The following is a 12,908-nucleotide window of genomic DNA, read 5'->3' on the forward strand; positions in this document are numbered from 1 at the left end:
CACGAGCAGATTTCTCCTCTGAAGGGAGAAAAGTTCTCTCTATAAAATTGTTACATTTGTTTCCTGTATTTCTTTAGGGTGCTCAAATGGCACCAGCTGCATCAATGGGCGTGAAGCTAAAGCAGCAGCTGTGCACCATGGCCGGGATGACACATGGCAGTGTCCTACCCAGTCTTAAACTGGCTGCTGTTAGCGTCTGTGGCTGGTGTCCTTTTTAAATTTTATTTATTTGTTTAAAAGCGGTCTCATTGCTCACTTGGAGATACATCCTGGGCTCTAAAGAACCCTGAAATTTATAGAGAACAGCACTGTTGTGATGCAGGAAAGTCAATGGGGTTAGGTGACAAGGAAACTACAGAAGACATGTAAAGTAAGAGAGTTATAAAACACTGGTGCAGGAAAATATGGTTTAAAGCTGTGTAATCCTTTTAAGGTGTTGAAAGTATCTAACTGGGAGAGTTAGACACAAGTGAAATATTTCATAATTGCATGGTTGATTTTTGGTGATGATTGATGATCTTTTGTCTCTAGTTTGATATTGCCAATAGATTTTGTGGTTCTTTCACATTGAATGTGACAGAATTCATGAGTGGCTAAAAGGAATCAAAAAGAATGTATTATGTAGTGTGCTGGAAACTGAGCTCATTTTGGAGTGGAGTTGCTTAAAAATAGTTATAAATTAATGGTCATTAGGAATAGATTTTCTCTGAAAGAGAATATATCCTTAAGAGATTGGAATACAAGTCATGCTCTTTTGCTCTTGCTTTGTAGAGTTCTGTTGAACAGACTTCTGTAGGAGCCACCACTCCATACCGTGGCTTGTCTTCTTGGGCAAAAGATGCTGAAGAAATAGCTACTTTGCACCCTTGCAAAGGACAGAGAGAGTGTCTGTAAGAAAATCTGAAAAAGTCACTATTTGCCAGTGATGCTGATTAAAAAATACCACAGTGCAGCGTGTTGCAGCTGCACTTGAGAAATTATTGGTCTCTTATGGATTAGATGAAAAGGAAGAATCTGTGCTGTGATCAGTTTTCCAGTGTTTCAGATCTTGCAACAGAGATTATTCTTCTGCTTGCTTGTCAGTAGACTACTACTTTTTATAAATGTTTTCATCACTGTAGTATTAGTGGGTGAGAGTTTTCACTGAAATATTTCATCTATTTTAGGAAAGTATTTTGGAAATTCCTATCCTGCTATATGGTTCTGCAAACTTTTTTCTCTCCTAGATTAGAAAAAAACCCCAAACTTCAAATCTGTTATGTATTTGTTTACTGAACTGTGAATTTTTTTTTCTGAATTATTAGTTAAAAAGTCTTGAAATGACTTAGCAAAAGGCTTTTAGCTACACATTCCAGCATATTCATTGAAATGACTCATTTTCTTTCTTTATAAACTTGAGGAAGCTAGTTTATAAAGCATTTGATTAGAAACTTTTATCAATTTTAGCCATTTCTCTGGAAATGTTTTTATCAAGGTGATGTTGGTTGAGGTTTGCTAGTTTTGCCTGAAAGGGTAAGTGAAAATATTTAATTTAAGATGTTGTCCTATTAATATGTTATTAGTTCAGTGTTGCCGGTGCCGGGGACATTTTCATAATTTACTAAACTGCCAAGCAAACCACTTCTTTCAAAGTGGAAGGTAAGAAATAGTGGAGTCTTATGATTACTTTGCACCATGGGCTTACACTGACAAATGAGATGGACTTTTGATATGAAAGTTTGAAACCAGGATGTTTAGTAAAGAAGCTGCTCAAATTACCAGGCATATGACTTTATTCCTCTCTTTTTGTTATCCCTCTGGTAGATGCAAATTGACTGTTAGAACCCCAGCTCTTCCCCCATCTTGTTGCAACTGTTAAATAGTTCACCTGTTCTCCCTGAACACCTCTTGCTCCCTCTTAGACCTCCAGGGACATTTGCTGGAGTAAAACATCAGTAAAACTGGTGATAGACAAATGTCAAAAAGGAAAGTCAGAATGGTAGAAGACAGTGTTGCCATGGGATTTGCAATTACAGTAATATTGGTTATTGCCTGTCAGTATGGTTTGGAATGCTTTGTCATTTTTGAAGTTCATGTGGTCTCACTAATCCACTTGTTCTCTCTTAGCTCTTCTGATCCTATAATGTACTTTCTGTGGTGGTGTTCAGTGTTGTATATGTCTTTGGAAATCCAAAAATCTTACCACCTCCCCTTTTTAGCCATGACTTTGGAATGGAGACTATTAAGTTCCTACGTAAAGAAGGCTGGCTTCAGTCTGCAACATTTTAGACACAGTCAGATTATATGGTAGTTCATATAACCAAAGCCACTGCTGAGGGACAGGTATTAGTCTGAGGTTTGTGTGTAGCTGGTAACCTAACTGTCTGAGCAAATCCACTTAAAGGCTTTGCTTTGCAAAGTGACCTGCAGTAACCTGTTAGGTGCAGATTGCTGTAACCTTGCCAACCTTATGTTTTTTGGCAAGAAGTAGATGTGAAACCTATTACCCATACAGTTTTTGAGAAGGGTGGAGGATTACATTTTACCTGTCTTGGTGTGCCTTGTCCTTTTGCAGTTTTTGCTACTTATTGTTTTGTTTTTCCTTTCAGTGTTTGACTACAGCTATAGAGATTACATCCTGTCCTGGTATGGGCAACTCAGCAGAGATGAGGGGCAGCTGTACCAGCTGCTATCTGAAGACTTTTGGGAGATTGCCAAGCAGCTGCGACAGAGGCTGAGTCACATTGATGTAGTTAAAGTTGTCTGCAATGATGTAGTGAAAGCTTTACTCTCGCACTTCTGTGACCTTAAAGGAGCCAATGCCAGGTAAAAAAACCCCTGCATTTCATTGGAATTTTCTGCTTCTCTCTTTACTTTCGGATGTGCTAAATCAAAGTGATGAAGACTGTATGCTTTTGTAGGAAACTGATAAAATAGTTCAAGCTCATTACCAGTTTTAGAGATCAAGCAGGCTTCAGGACGTCTGTAAGGAAACACTTGGACTCCTTTTTCTGAGAGTTTGGATTCACTGCTGTTTCAGTTTAATCTGTGAATCCTTTGTTCACTGAAGGAGGTGGGCTGTGTGAGCAGTTCCTGCAAAGTAGTGTGAACGTGCAAGGGAAAGAAGGGCCGCTGTCAGTGCGGTCAACAGACAAGAAGATGGTTATTTGCACCTTTCCCAGAGTAGGACCAGGATTAATTCCATAGAGTTTTCCATTTCTTCTAGCCCTGGGAGGCAAAGCCTTATGATTTCTGTAGGTGGCCTGTCCTGCAGTAACAAGATTTTTCTACTGGAAAAATTGTTGGCTGTATTTTCTTTCTCTCCTTAAGTTGTCGTGCTAATTTCATGAATTTCCTCTTTAGCAAGGATCTCTTTGTCCACTTGAAAAGCCAGCTTTCCACTGAACGCTGGGTTTTCACCCAAATTGTAATTGCAAATGGGATCTCTTAGCCTATGCAGTTCCCACATTTGAATGCATAATTTGTCTAATTGTGCACAGATTTGGTCTTATATCTGCGCTTACCTGAACTTTAGTTATTCTAATTGGAATATGCTTTGGTCATTCAGATTTAGACTGCACATTTTATTCTGTGAAGTTGTTTTGCCTACAGTTAGATCCATGTATTTTTGACACCCCTTCAGACAAAAAAGGACAATTGTGTTCTGTCAGTGACCAATCTGTTACCATCGACACTTCTTTCTGTTCTGGATTAGAAGACATGGTTAATGTATTTGTGGTAGATCCTAGCTAATTTTTTATGTAAGCTACTGGATAGAAAAAATAAAGAGAAAATACACTAAAGGGTGGTTACATTCAAGAAAACAAGAAATTAAGGTGTATGTACTTTGCAGTAGATCTTGCAGTGAGTTCTAGATATTACTTTCTATTAGCTCTGGAATGAGGCAGAAATTTCTTGGTCAGGTAAAACTCTTAAGTGTGCTCCTTAATTTGTAAGTATCATGCTTGCACTTATCCTTTATCACAATAAGTGCTTGCTTTTGGAAAGAATTTCATTTGAACAGTTAAAGAATGAGAAAGTGGAATTTTCCTTTTAGTTGTTTGCTTTTGGGTTTTTTTTAACTCTAAATGTTTTTCTGTTTAAAGCTGGGGATGTAAGATCTAGAATTGCAAAATTATTAAGTATTATTAATGTTGATTGTTGATGGGGTTTCTTATCTGCTGAGAATTATGACCACTTCACCTGATCTTTGTTGGACTGTTATTTCCACTGTGTAGAACTAAAATAAATTCTCTTGGTTATTTTCCAGTTAACTTTTTCACTTGGAAGCAGTAAATGCACCTTAGCTCTGGATAAGACAGCCTGCATTAACATGGGAATGAAAAAAGTCCTGTCAAGAATTAGTGTAATGTGGATACAAAAATGCTGCTAGCAAGGATTTTCTTGCTATTTTCTAAGTCTATGAGAGACTTTTTCTCTCTCACAGAAGATAGTAACAGAGTTCTGTAAAAAATGAAACACCTGCAACCTTTAAAAGTCTTGTTTATGGTACAGTAGAAAAATATTTTGACAATGGATGTTTTAGGATTTTAGCCAGTCACCCCCAAGGGGTGGCTGATCCTTGTCCAATTAGACTATGAAGAAAAAAGTCTATAAAAGTTTGCAAAATAATTAAATAAATCAATCTGCTGCACAATTCCTGCCTGCTGGATCTTCTCTCCTCCTCCCTATGGCTGCGGGACACGGTCATGTACCCTAGGGCATTTTAATAGTGTAATAGTGGGTTATAAAAAAAAAGCGCAAACAAATCAACCCAACAGCTCTAACTGAACGATTTATAGAGGCTGGGACTGGACTCATTGACTGTTTTTTGCAGACTGCAAGGCTGTGAATTCACCAGGAGAAAGGTCTGGTTTTAATGTGTGTGACAGATCAGCAACATGATGCTGCATGACGCAAGTTCTAAAGCACTAGAATATCTTCATGCTGCTCATCCAAACTTCCTGAAAAAGTCTGGGGAGCTGTATGGAAATTGCACAGGGCTCACCATTTCTTAGCAGATGGAGAGAAAGCTTAAATCCTATGTACAGGCTATCGCAGAGTCAGCAGAAGGGTGACATTGTGCTCATATGCTCAGATGGAATTTGTGCTGCTGAGTGATGTGAGCATGCACATAATAAACCCGAAAGCACAGCAAATATTCTGATAGGGTTTTCTATTTTAGAGAATTTGGAGTTGTAACAGTGACTTGAGTTTTGCACAAATTGTCTACTGCTATGGAGTTTACTGTGCTAGAACCTGCTGACCTTTTAAGCTATAGACTGAGAACTAAAAAGTATGTCACTTATAACTTGGAAGCCTTCAATTATTTTCTGTATTGTTGTCCTGGTTTTCAACTGGGATAGAGTTAATTTTCTTCCTAGTAGCTGGTACAGTGCTGTATTTTGGATTTAGGTTGAGAACAATGTTTGTAACTCTAGTGTTCTAGCTGTTCCTAAGCAGTGTTGTGCTAGGTCAAGGACTTCAGCTTCCCATACTTCCCTGCCAGTGAGGAGGCTGAGGGGGTGGGCAATGCAAGAAGCTGGGCAGTTACATAGCCAGGACAACAGACCCAAGCTGGCCAACGGGATATTCCATACCATATAGTGTCATGTTGAGTACGTCAATTAGGAGAAAAGCTGTCTGAGAGGGGCTGCTTGGGAACTGGCTGGACATCAGCCAGCAGATGTTGAGCATTTGCATTGTGCATCACTTTTTTTTATATATTCTATTATTATTATTATTGTTTTCCCTGCCTTTTCTGTTCTATTAAGCTCTCTTTGTCTCAAGTCATAGAATGGCTTGGGTTGGAAGAGACCTTAAAGGTCATCTAGTTCCAAACCCATGCTGTGGGCGGGGACACCTTTCATTAGACCAGATTTCTCAATGTCCTATCCAGTCTGGCCTTGAATAGTTCCAGGGATGAGGCATCCACAACTTGTCTGGGAAACCTGTTCCAGTGCCTCACCACCCTCACTGGGAAGAATTTCTTCCTAATATCTAATCTAAACCTACTCTCTTGCAGTTTGAAGCCATTGCCCCTTGCCCTGTCATTACAGGCTCTTGCAGAGGGTATCTCTTCACCTTCCTTGTTGGCACCCTTCAGGTACCTGAAGGCTGCAATTAGGTCACTCCAAAGTCAGGAGTTTTACATTTTTTTTCTGATTGTCTCCCTCATTCCACTGTGGGGAGGGCAAAGGAGTGAGTGAAAGTGTGTGTGCTCTTCGGCTGTCTACTGGGTTGAATCACGATTGCCACAGTTCAAACACAAAAAATTCGTCTTCCTAAGGTAGGGAATGCAGATCTTCTTGATCTACTTTGCTTTCTGTTAGTGTTTTAAAGACAGTCATAAAATTATGGCATTCACATTTCCCTCTGTATCTCATAATGAATGCAGTTAGTTTTGGATGACAAATATAGTGGAACAGAGGCTGTAATTAGAGTGAGGTATCTTTCCTGTTGTGATAGCTCTTGGAGCGCTCTGTCTCGTTTCCGCCACTGAGTTTAGACTGCAACATGACGGCAAAGGGCATTTTGTCTTTTGTGTGGCAGCTTTTGAAGTTTTAAATACCTCTAATACTGTGTCTGGAAGGGGTGCCACCTGAGCCACTTTGTCTTGGCTTTTCCTATATGATAACAGATAATCCACTAACGTAGCAGAAAGAAACCATCCATGCCCAGGAGGACAGATGTCTTATTTTTTCAGAGTGAAGTTTGTGTGTTTGGTGACCCAGGTGCATGTTGGACACACAAATTTCTTTACTTCTCTTCTCTTACTGACTAACTTCAATCTGTGATTAACTGGGATGACCGAAGGGATGAAAATAGACTGAGACCCTTCAGAATGAGGAAGGGTGCTGCAGTCCTTTCCTTTGCTCCTGCTTTCCCTCTGGCTTATCTTAACCATCTCAAAAATCCACTTAGTAATAAACAGCTCCAGGTAAATAACCAGCAGAGGCCAGAGATGAAGAAAAGTGCTGGGAAGAGACCATGTCTCCCTTCAAAACAACCTGGCCTCTCCCTGGGTCAAGGCCAGGTTGGATGGGACTTCGAGCAACCTGGTCTAGTGGAAGGTGTCCCTGCCCTTGGCATGGGGTTGGAACTAGATGATCTTTAAGCCTCTTCCAACCCAAACCATTCTGTGATTCTGTAATAAGAGGAGAGGCCACTTCCCTGCTGGCTGGTTGGAGACAGGGCATTGGGAAAAAGGATCCTTGTCTTGTTAGATCTGTTTCCCCTTTCTTTATTCTCTCCCCTGGCTCTCTTTAACAGCAGCTGTCTTTCCTGTGCATGCCACACACATCTGCTGAGTGAAATAAGGGCAGAGACACTTCTAGCCATGGGCAGAACTGTCTGGATTGACATAGAGCAATACAAGCTGCAGGCAAGACAGCTCCCAATTTTTTCATCTTATATGTGCCACTGGGGTGTACTTTGAGGTTCAGTTGGGGTTTCAAAGGAAACTGTCGCTTTTCAGTTAGAAAATTTGTGGCATTTTGAATAATTGAGATAGGAAACAATTTAATTTCTAGTACTAGTTGGTGTATAGAAACAGAATATGATAATTCTCCATGTCCAGCATTAGGTAGTTTATGAATTTGAGATACAGAGGAAAAGTCAGACCTGGATTTATTTTTAGAAGCTGCTGCTCTTTTCCTATATGTACAGGATCAGGAATGCATTTATAACAGGATTAGCCAAGTGCATCCTGCAAGGGTAAAGAGGTTAATATTCAGCCATTCATGTTTCATAGCATCTTTTACTCCTTCATTCCTTCGTATCTTGTTCAAGAGTCTTTCTTTGGTTACTTTAAGAAGAATATAAGCAAGCTGAATGCTGGCAATGCCATTTTATGTAACCAAGGATGGAGTGTGAGCTGAGTGAGGTGGTGTACAATGATGGAAATGGTCATGGTATGTAGGTGCAGTGTAGTCTGTGGTGGCAGTGTACTTTCTGGGGGCTGGAATTATCTGATCCTAGAAATGTAGTCTCCCTCTGGTAGCATGATATGTTTGTTGAAAGCTAGAAGCAGCTATTCTTCTGGATGAATGTTCAGTGAGTACAGGAAGGACTTAAGCAAGGTGTAGACAAATAGTAAGTCTTTTTCTGTGAAGCTGTCCCCATGAAAGGAAGAGTGAGTTCCCTTGCCCTTATTGTGGGCTAAGAATAATTGCCCTAAATATTTACAGAACTGTTATTATTGGATAAATAAACCCCTGTTTTTTGCTGGGTGCAGCACAGGCAAAATAAGATTTGCCTGCATTCAGTAAGCAGATGTCATGGTTTAACTTCAGCCAGCAACAGCCTCACACAAACTGCTCACTGCCCCACCAGCAGACTCTGAAGACATCTGGAAAAGTAAGTGCAAGAACTTGCGGGTTAAAAGTGAGAAAACTCATGGGCTGAGATAAAGACAAAAGCAAAAGGTAAAGCAAAAGCTGCACACAGAGCAAAACAAGTAATTAATTCACCACTTTCCATGGGCAGGGAGGTGTTCAGCCATGTCTAGGAGAGCAGGGCCCCATCACATGTAATAGTGACTTGGGAAGACAAACACCATCACTCCAAACCTGTCCCCCTTCCTCCTCCTTCCCCCAGTTTACACACTGAGCATGATCCCAGAGGGTCTGGAATATCCCTTTGGTCAGCTGGGGTCACCTGTCCTAGCTGTGTCTTTTTCCAACTCCTTGAGCAACCCCAGCAGTGGGGTGATTCAAGAAGCAGAAAAGTGTCTTGATGATGTCCAAGCACTGCTCAGCAATAACAAAACCATCTCTATATTATCAACCTGTGTTCAGCCCAAATCCAAAATATAGCCCCATACCAGCCATTGAGAAGAAAATTACCCCAGACAAAACCAGCAGAGTAGGCAAGTGGGATTTGAAGATAGTTGATCCTTGTGTCTTGAACCGCCTGAGAAGCAGTGCTCTTTGAACAAACCCCAGCAAGAAGAGGTCAAGTTACATCGATTTTATTATAATTATTAGTAGTATTTTAATTTTTTTCTCCCTCTATCTTTTGGTTTTGAGTGTTCTCTGTCTTTAACCTACAGCTGGGGCACCTTTGACCCCAAAGACAGAGGAAGAATTGGTTTCTGCACACATGAATATGTGGTATGGCAGGCTGCTTCTGGCAAGTTGACTGCTACACAACATCTGATGGGATATGCTGAAGTGTTTTTATGCGTGTTTGTGCCCACACTTGCAGCATAAGTTACGACTTAGCAACATGAATGCTTGGGGTCTGCAGGCTGCTACTGATGTTGATTCAGAACCTATAGTTAAGAGCTCAATGCTCTTGCAAAGTGTCAGGGGGAGGTGTTGTGGGGAAATTGCTGTTTGAGTGACCACTATGATATGCAGTTTGGGGATTAAAGTTTGTATCATACATGTTTTGATAATGTTCCTTTTGTTTTCTATGTATTACAGACAGGGGAAGGAGAGAAAATAACTTTCTTGGCCCAGGTGAATACCTTGGCATGTATAGGACATATAACTTCCATTTTTTGTGATTACAGTGTGTATTGTGATAAGCTAGTAAAAATAAAAGGTGCTGCCACCACGAACTGATCAAGAGCAGACTGATACAAAGGGAGTTTTAACACTTGAGATTTGACTTGGTTAATTCCATAGGTGCATCCAAGTTGTCTGGATAGCAGCTAAACACCTCCCACAGGTCTTGTTTTTCTTTTAAAATTCCATTTGCCAGAAACCAGAAATACCAAGAGTTGGTTACCACAGCCTCTGGAAAGGTGTATCAAGGGGATTAGTATGAAGCTGTAGAGATTTGTTGCAATGGGAACAGCTGTATGAAAGTGCTGAGAGCAAAATAGTCGTGAAAAGCCAAGACCTGAATATGTTATTAAAATCAACCCATGGGTAGTACCAGGTCTAAAGCTCGCCATTTGTTTTCAAGCTTCAGTGTGGGAAGTTTGGCTTTCCTGCTAATGATTGAGTATGACCATGACACCATAGTAAGCATTAGGACATCCTGGTGCTGATGTGGTCATACCACAGTTTTGTAAGCCATTCATAAGTTCTTCACCTCTGTTACTAATATGACATGTCAAATGCTTTTTCCTGAAAGAGGTAACTGTGGCATGTATAAATGACAGGTTTTATGCACAGTAAACATTAGTTGAAATGATTTATAAAAATTCCTGATATATCTTGATAAAATGACAGCTGTGAAAATTTTGGGTTTGGCTTTGTCCACTGTTCGTATTTTTTGTTGTGCTTTCTGGGGTTTATGGTTGATTGGTTTGTTTGTTTAAAGTAGATACATTTTTCTGGTATATTTGTTATACTGGCTTGTAAAGGTGTAAATTTTTATTTCTTTTATTTCTTAGAAAACTCAAATAGATCAAGCAGTTTTTACTTTGCTGCATTGTCAGGAAGCTTAGAGCTCTGAGGGTGATATAGGTGAAGAGATGCAGCCTGCCTGTGGTTCTGGTAGTTTGCAGAATCAGTTTTATGAAAATGCATGGTGAATGTTGAATATACTGATGCCACTTATTTAGAGTTGCATGTGCACTTCAGCTCACAATTGTACTGATTGAGACTTAAATGTAGCTGTGCAAGACAGTCTCTTGAAAGACTAAATAAAGAAATAGCAAGGCTGAAGGGAACGCTTTGTTATCTATCTGTCTATGCCTTAAGTAATTTCCTATAGAGGAGTTGTTAATTTTTTACTTGGTTTGTTTTTTGGGGTTTTTTTTGTTTGTTTGTTTGTTTTTTTGTTTGTTTGTTTGGGATTTTTGTTGGTTGGCTGTTTTTTCTGGTGGGCATGGGGGTTTTGGTTTTGTTTTTTTTTTTAGGGGGTAGAGGGAGTTGTGTATGTATAATTTGCTTACTTCCCAATTTCAAAGCAAACTGACTTAATGTTTGTCAAAGATGCTTTGTGTCAGGAGCATACATCCCACCACAAATACCAAGTCTTAATACTTCTGACTATAATGAGTCTTTATAATATAGACAGTTATTAGATGGTCCTAGTCAAAAAGATGGATATCTAGAGTAGATTCTCAGGGAAAAAAAGAGATTTCCATGTGGTCGCTGTCTTGGGAAACGTGGAAGCCCAGGTGATAGTCCAGTCTTATGGAATGGTTATAGGACCTGCATTCCTGAGAAATGAAGTATTGTTGTTAAAAAGTTGTTGATACTGGCTGAGAGTTCCTTAGTTATATTATGGGAAGGAAATGATATTTCTAGAACCCTGGTAGTGTTGTAACTGTTTTTCTTCAGGAATACCGTAGCAAATCTGGTCTTCCGCTTTCCTTTATAAAGTGCTGGATGAACTGTAGGCTCACAGCAGTAAGGGGTAAAGTCTTAACATTGATGACATTCAGTGGGATGCACAGGCAGTAATTGCACAAAGCAGCCTCAGAGCAGAGGATAGTTACAGCAGGTGTTAGTTTGTTCCCAAAGTACAGCTTGGAACAGACCTGGTACAAAGGAATTCACTTGGGCAGGCCCTATCTATGGATCTATATTTGTACTGTGCTGCTTAATCTTCCAGTGCTTTGAGGGGCAATCGAAGGAAATCCCTTTGCTTTCTGACATTATATAACAGTATTGGATAGTGTTAAAAATTCAGAGCAGGCTTTTCATAAAATTACAGAAAAGGAATCTGGGCAAGGTTAAGGCTGGCTTTGTAGCTTACGGGGCATGAAAATGGATATGACCTGAAAGCATGCTCTGTAGAGTCTGTGTTCTGTCTACTGTTTTAAATCATTGAAGTCACCGGCACCTTGATAGACCACTGTTGTCACTATTACTTCAGTCTTAATTGTACAAAAAGGCACAAATGAATTTAGTTGCCACTTGCCATTATTCGAGTATTGTCTAAAGCAGATTAATTGAGCCTGGTTTATAGAGTTTTTATCATGCCTGTTTTGGATCTATTTCCTAGAGTGCCACATTTATTAGCTCACTGCACACAGTTGTGCTCAGAATTTATGGCTAATTGACTGGGCTTTTAAAGCTCTGTCTAAAAATATCTGCATGCAGTTTTAGTTCAGAGTTTTCTGTGATTACTAAGGGATTGTTTGGAGAATCCAACCACACAGTAGTAATAATAAACATTCAGAATTAGGAAAAGAAATAATGTCTATGTTACTATTTGGGTTATTTAATAGTGCTTAATATCTTTATTGACACTGGAGAGATGTAGCAGCACTCTGCTTTGTGTACATGTATGTGGATTGCACTTCAGTTTCTGCTTTTCCTGTTGCTCTCTGCAAAATGAACAGTGTGACATTCTCACAGAGTTGAAGATCTAGGTTTTATATCAAGGCTTAAGAATATGCCTGATCAGGACATCTTAGCTCCTGCTCCAAGGTAGTAAACAGACATGGTTGGGTAGCTGAGCAGTGGTGGTAATACTTCTGTGATTTTTCAGTGCTCTTTTTTTTTTTAAATGTGTATCAGTGAAGGGGAAGCCTGGGTTAAAAGGGTTGCTGTTTACTGGCCAGATCTTTTGTTGACACACAGTATTTCCCTGCAAGCTGGTCATGGTAATATTGAGACAAATAGAAGTGTAATGCTTCCTGTATACATGCAAAGGAGGATATAAACCAGTATGTTTTGTCTTGTCTGTTTTATCACTCATATTGATTTATTCTGTACCTGTTAAGCTTCCCTCCAAGCTTCCTCTCCTGCTTTCAGTCTTCCTTTTATTTCTCTTGCCCAACAGTGATGAATACTGCAGGATTTGTTGACAGAACTGTTTGGCACTGACAGGCAAGGCTTGGTTAGAGTTGAATTTCCTGAAGACTTTGTCTCTCTATTATTTTCATAAATATCTTCCCTTTTGCTTTTTAGATCACAGGTAGATATAGTTTGGCTAGGAAAACCTGTTCTAGAGAGTCATATCTTCCTAATTAATGGAGATAACTCCAGGAAAAAATGAAGCTTTTCTTAAACAGCCTG

General features: G+C 39.7%; 1 protein-coding gene across 1 annotated transcript in view; it reads left to right on the top strand.

Annotated features, from left to right (window-relative positions):
- The window catches only part of SNX25 (sorting nexin 25), an 83,683-nt gene that overhangs the window by 18,647 nt on the left and 52,128 nt on the right, over nucleotides 1-12,908 (top strand). The window contains exon 3 of the mRNA XM_082281754.1: nucleotides 2,589-2,805. Within this exon, the coding sequence (XP_082137880.1) occupies nucleotides 2,589-2,805 (217 nt within the window). The remainder of the gene's footprint in view (nucleotides 1-2,588; nucleotides 2,806-12,908) is intronic.

This window comes from Coloeus monedula, assembly GCF_965178545.1.
Source record: "Coloeus monedula genome assembly, chromosome: 5".
Classification (NCBI taxonomy): Eukaryota; Metazoa; Chordata; class Aves; order Passeriformes; family Corvidae; genus Coloeus; species Coloeus monedula.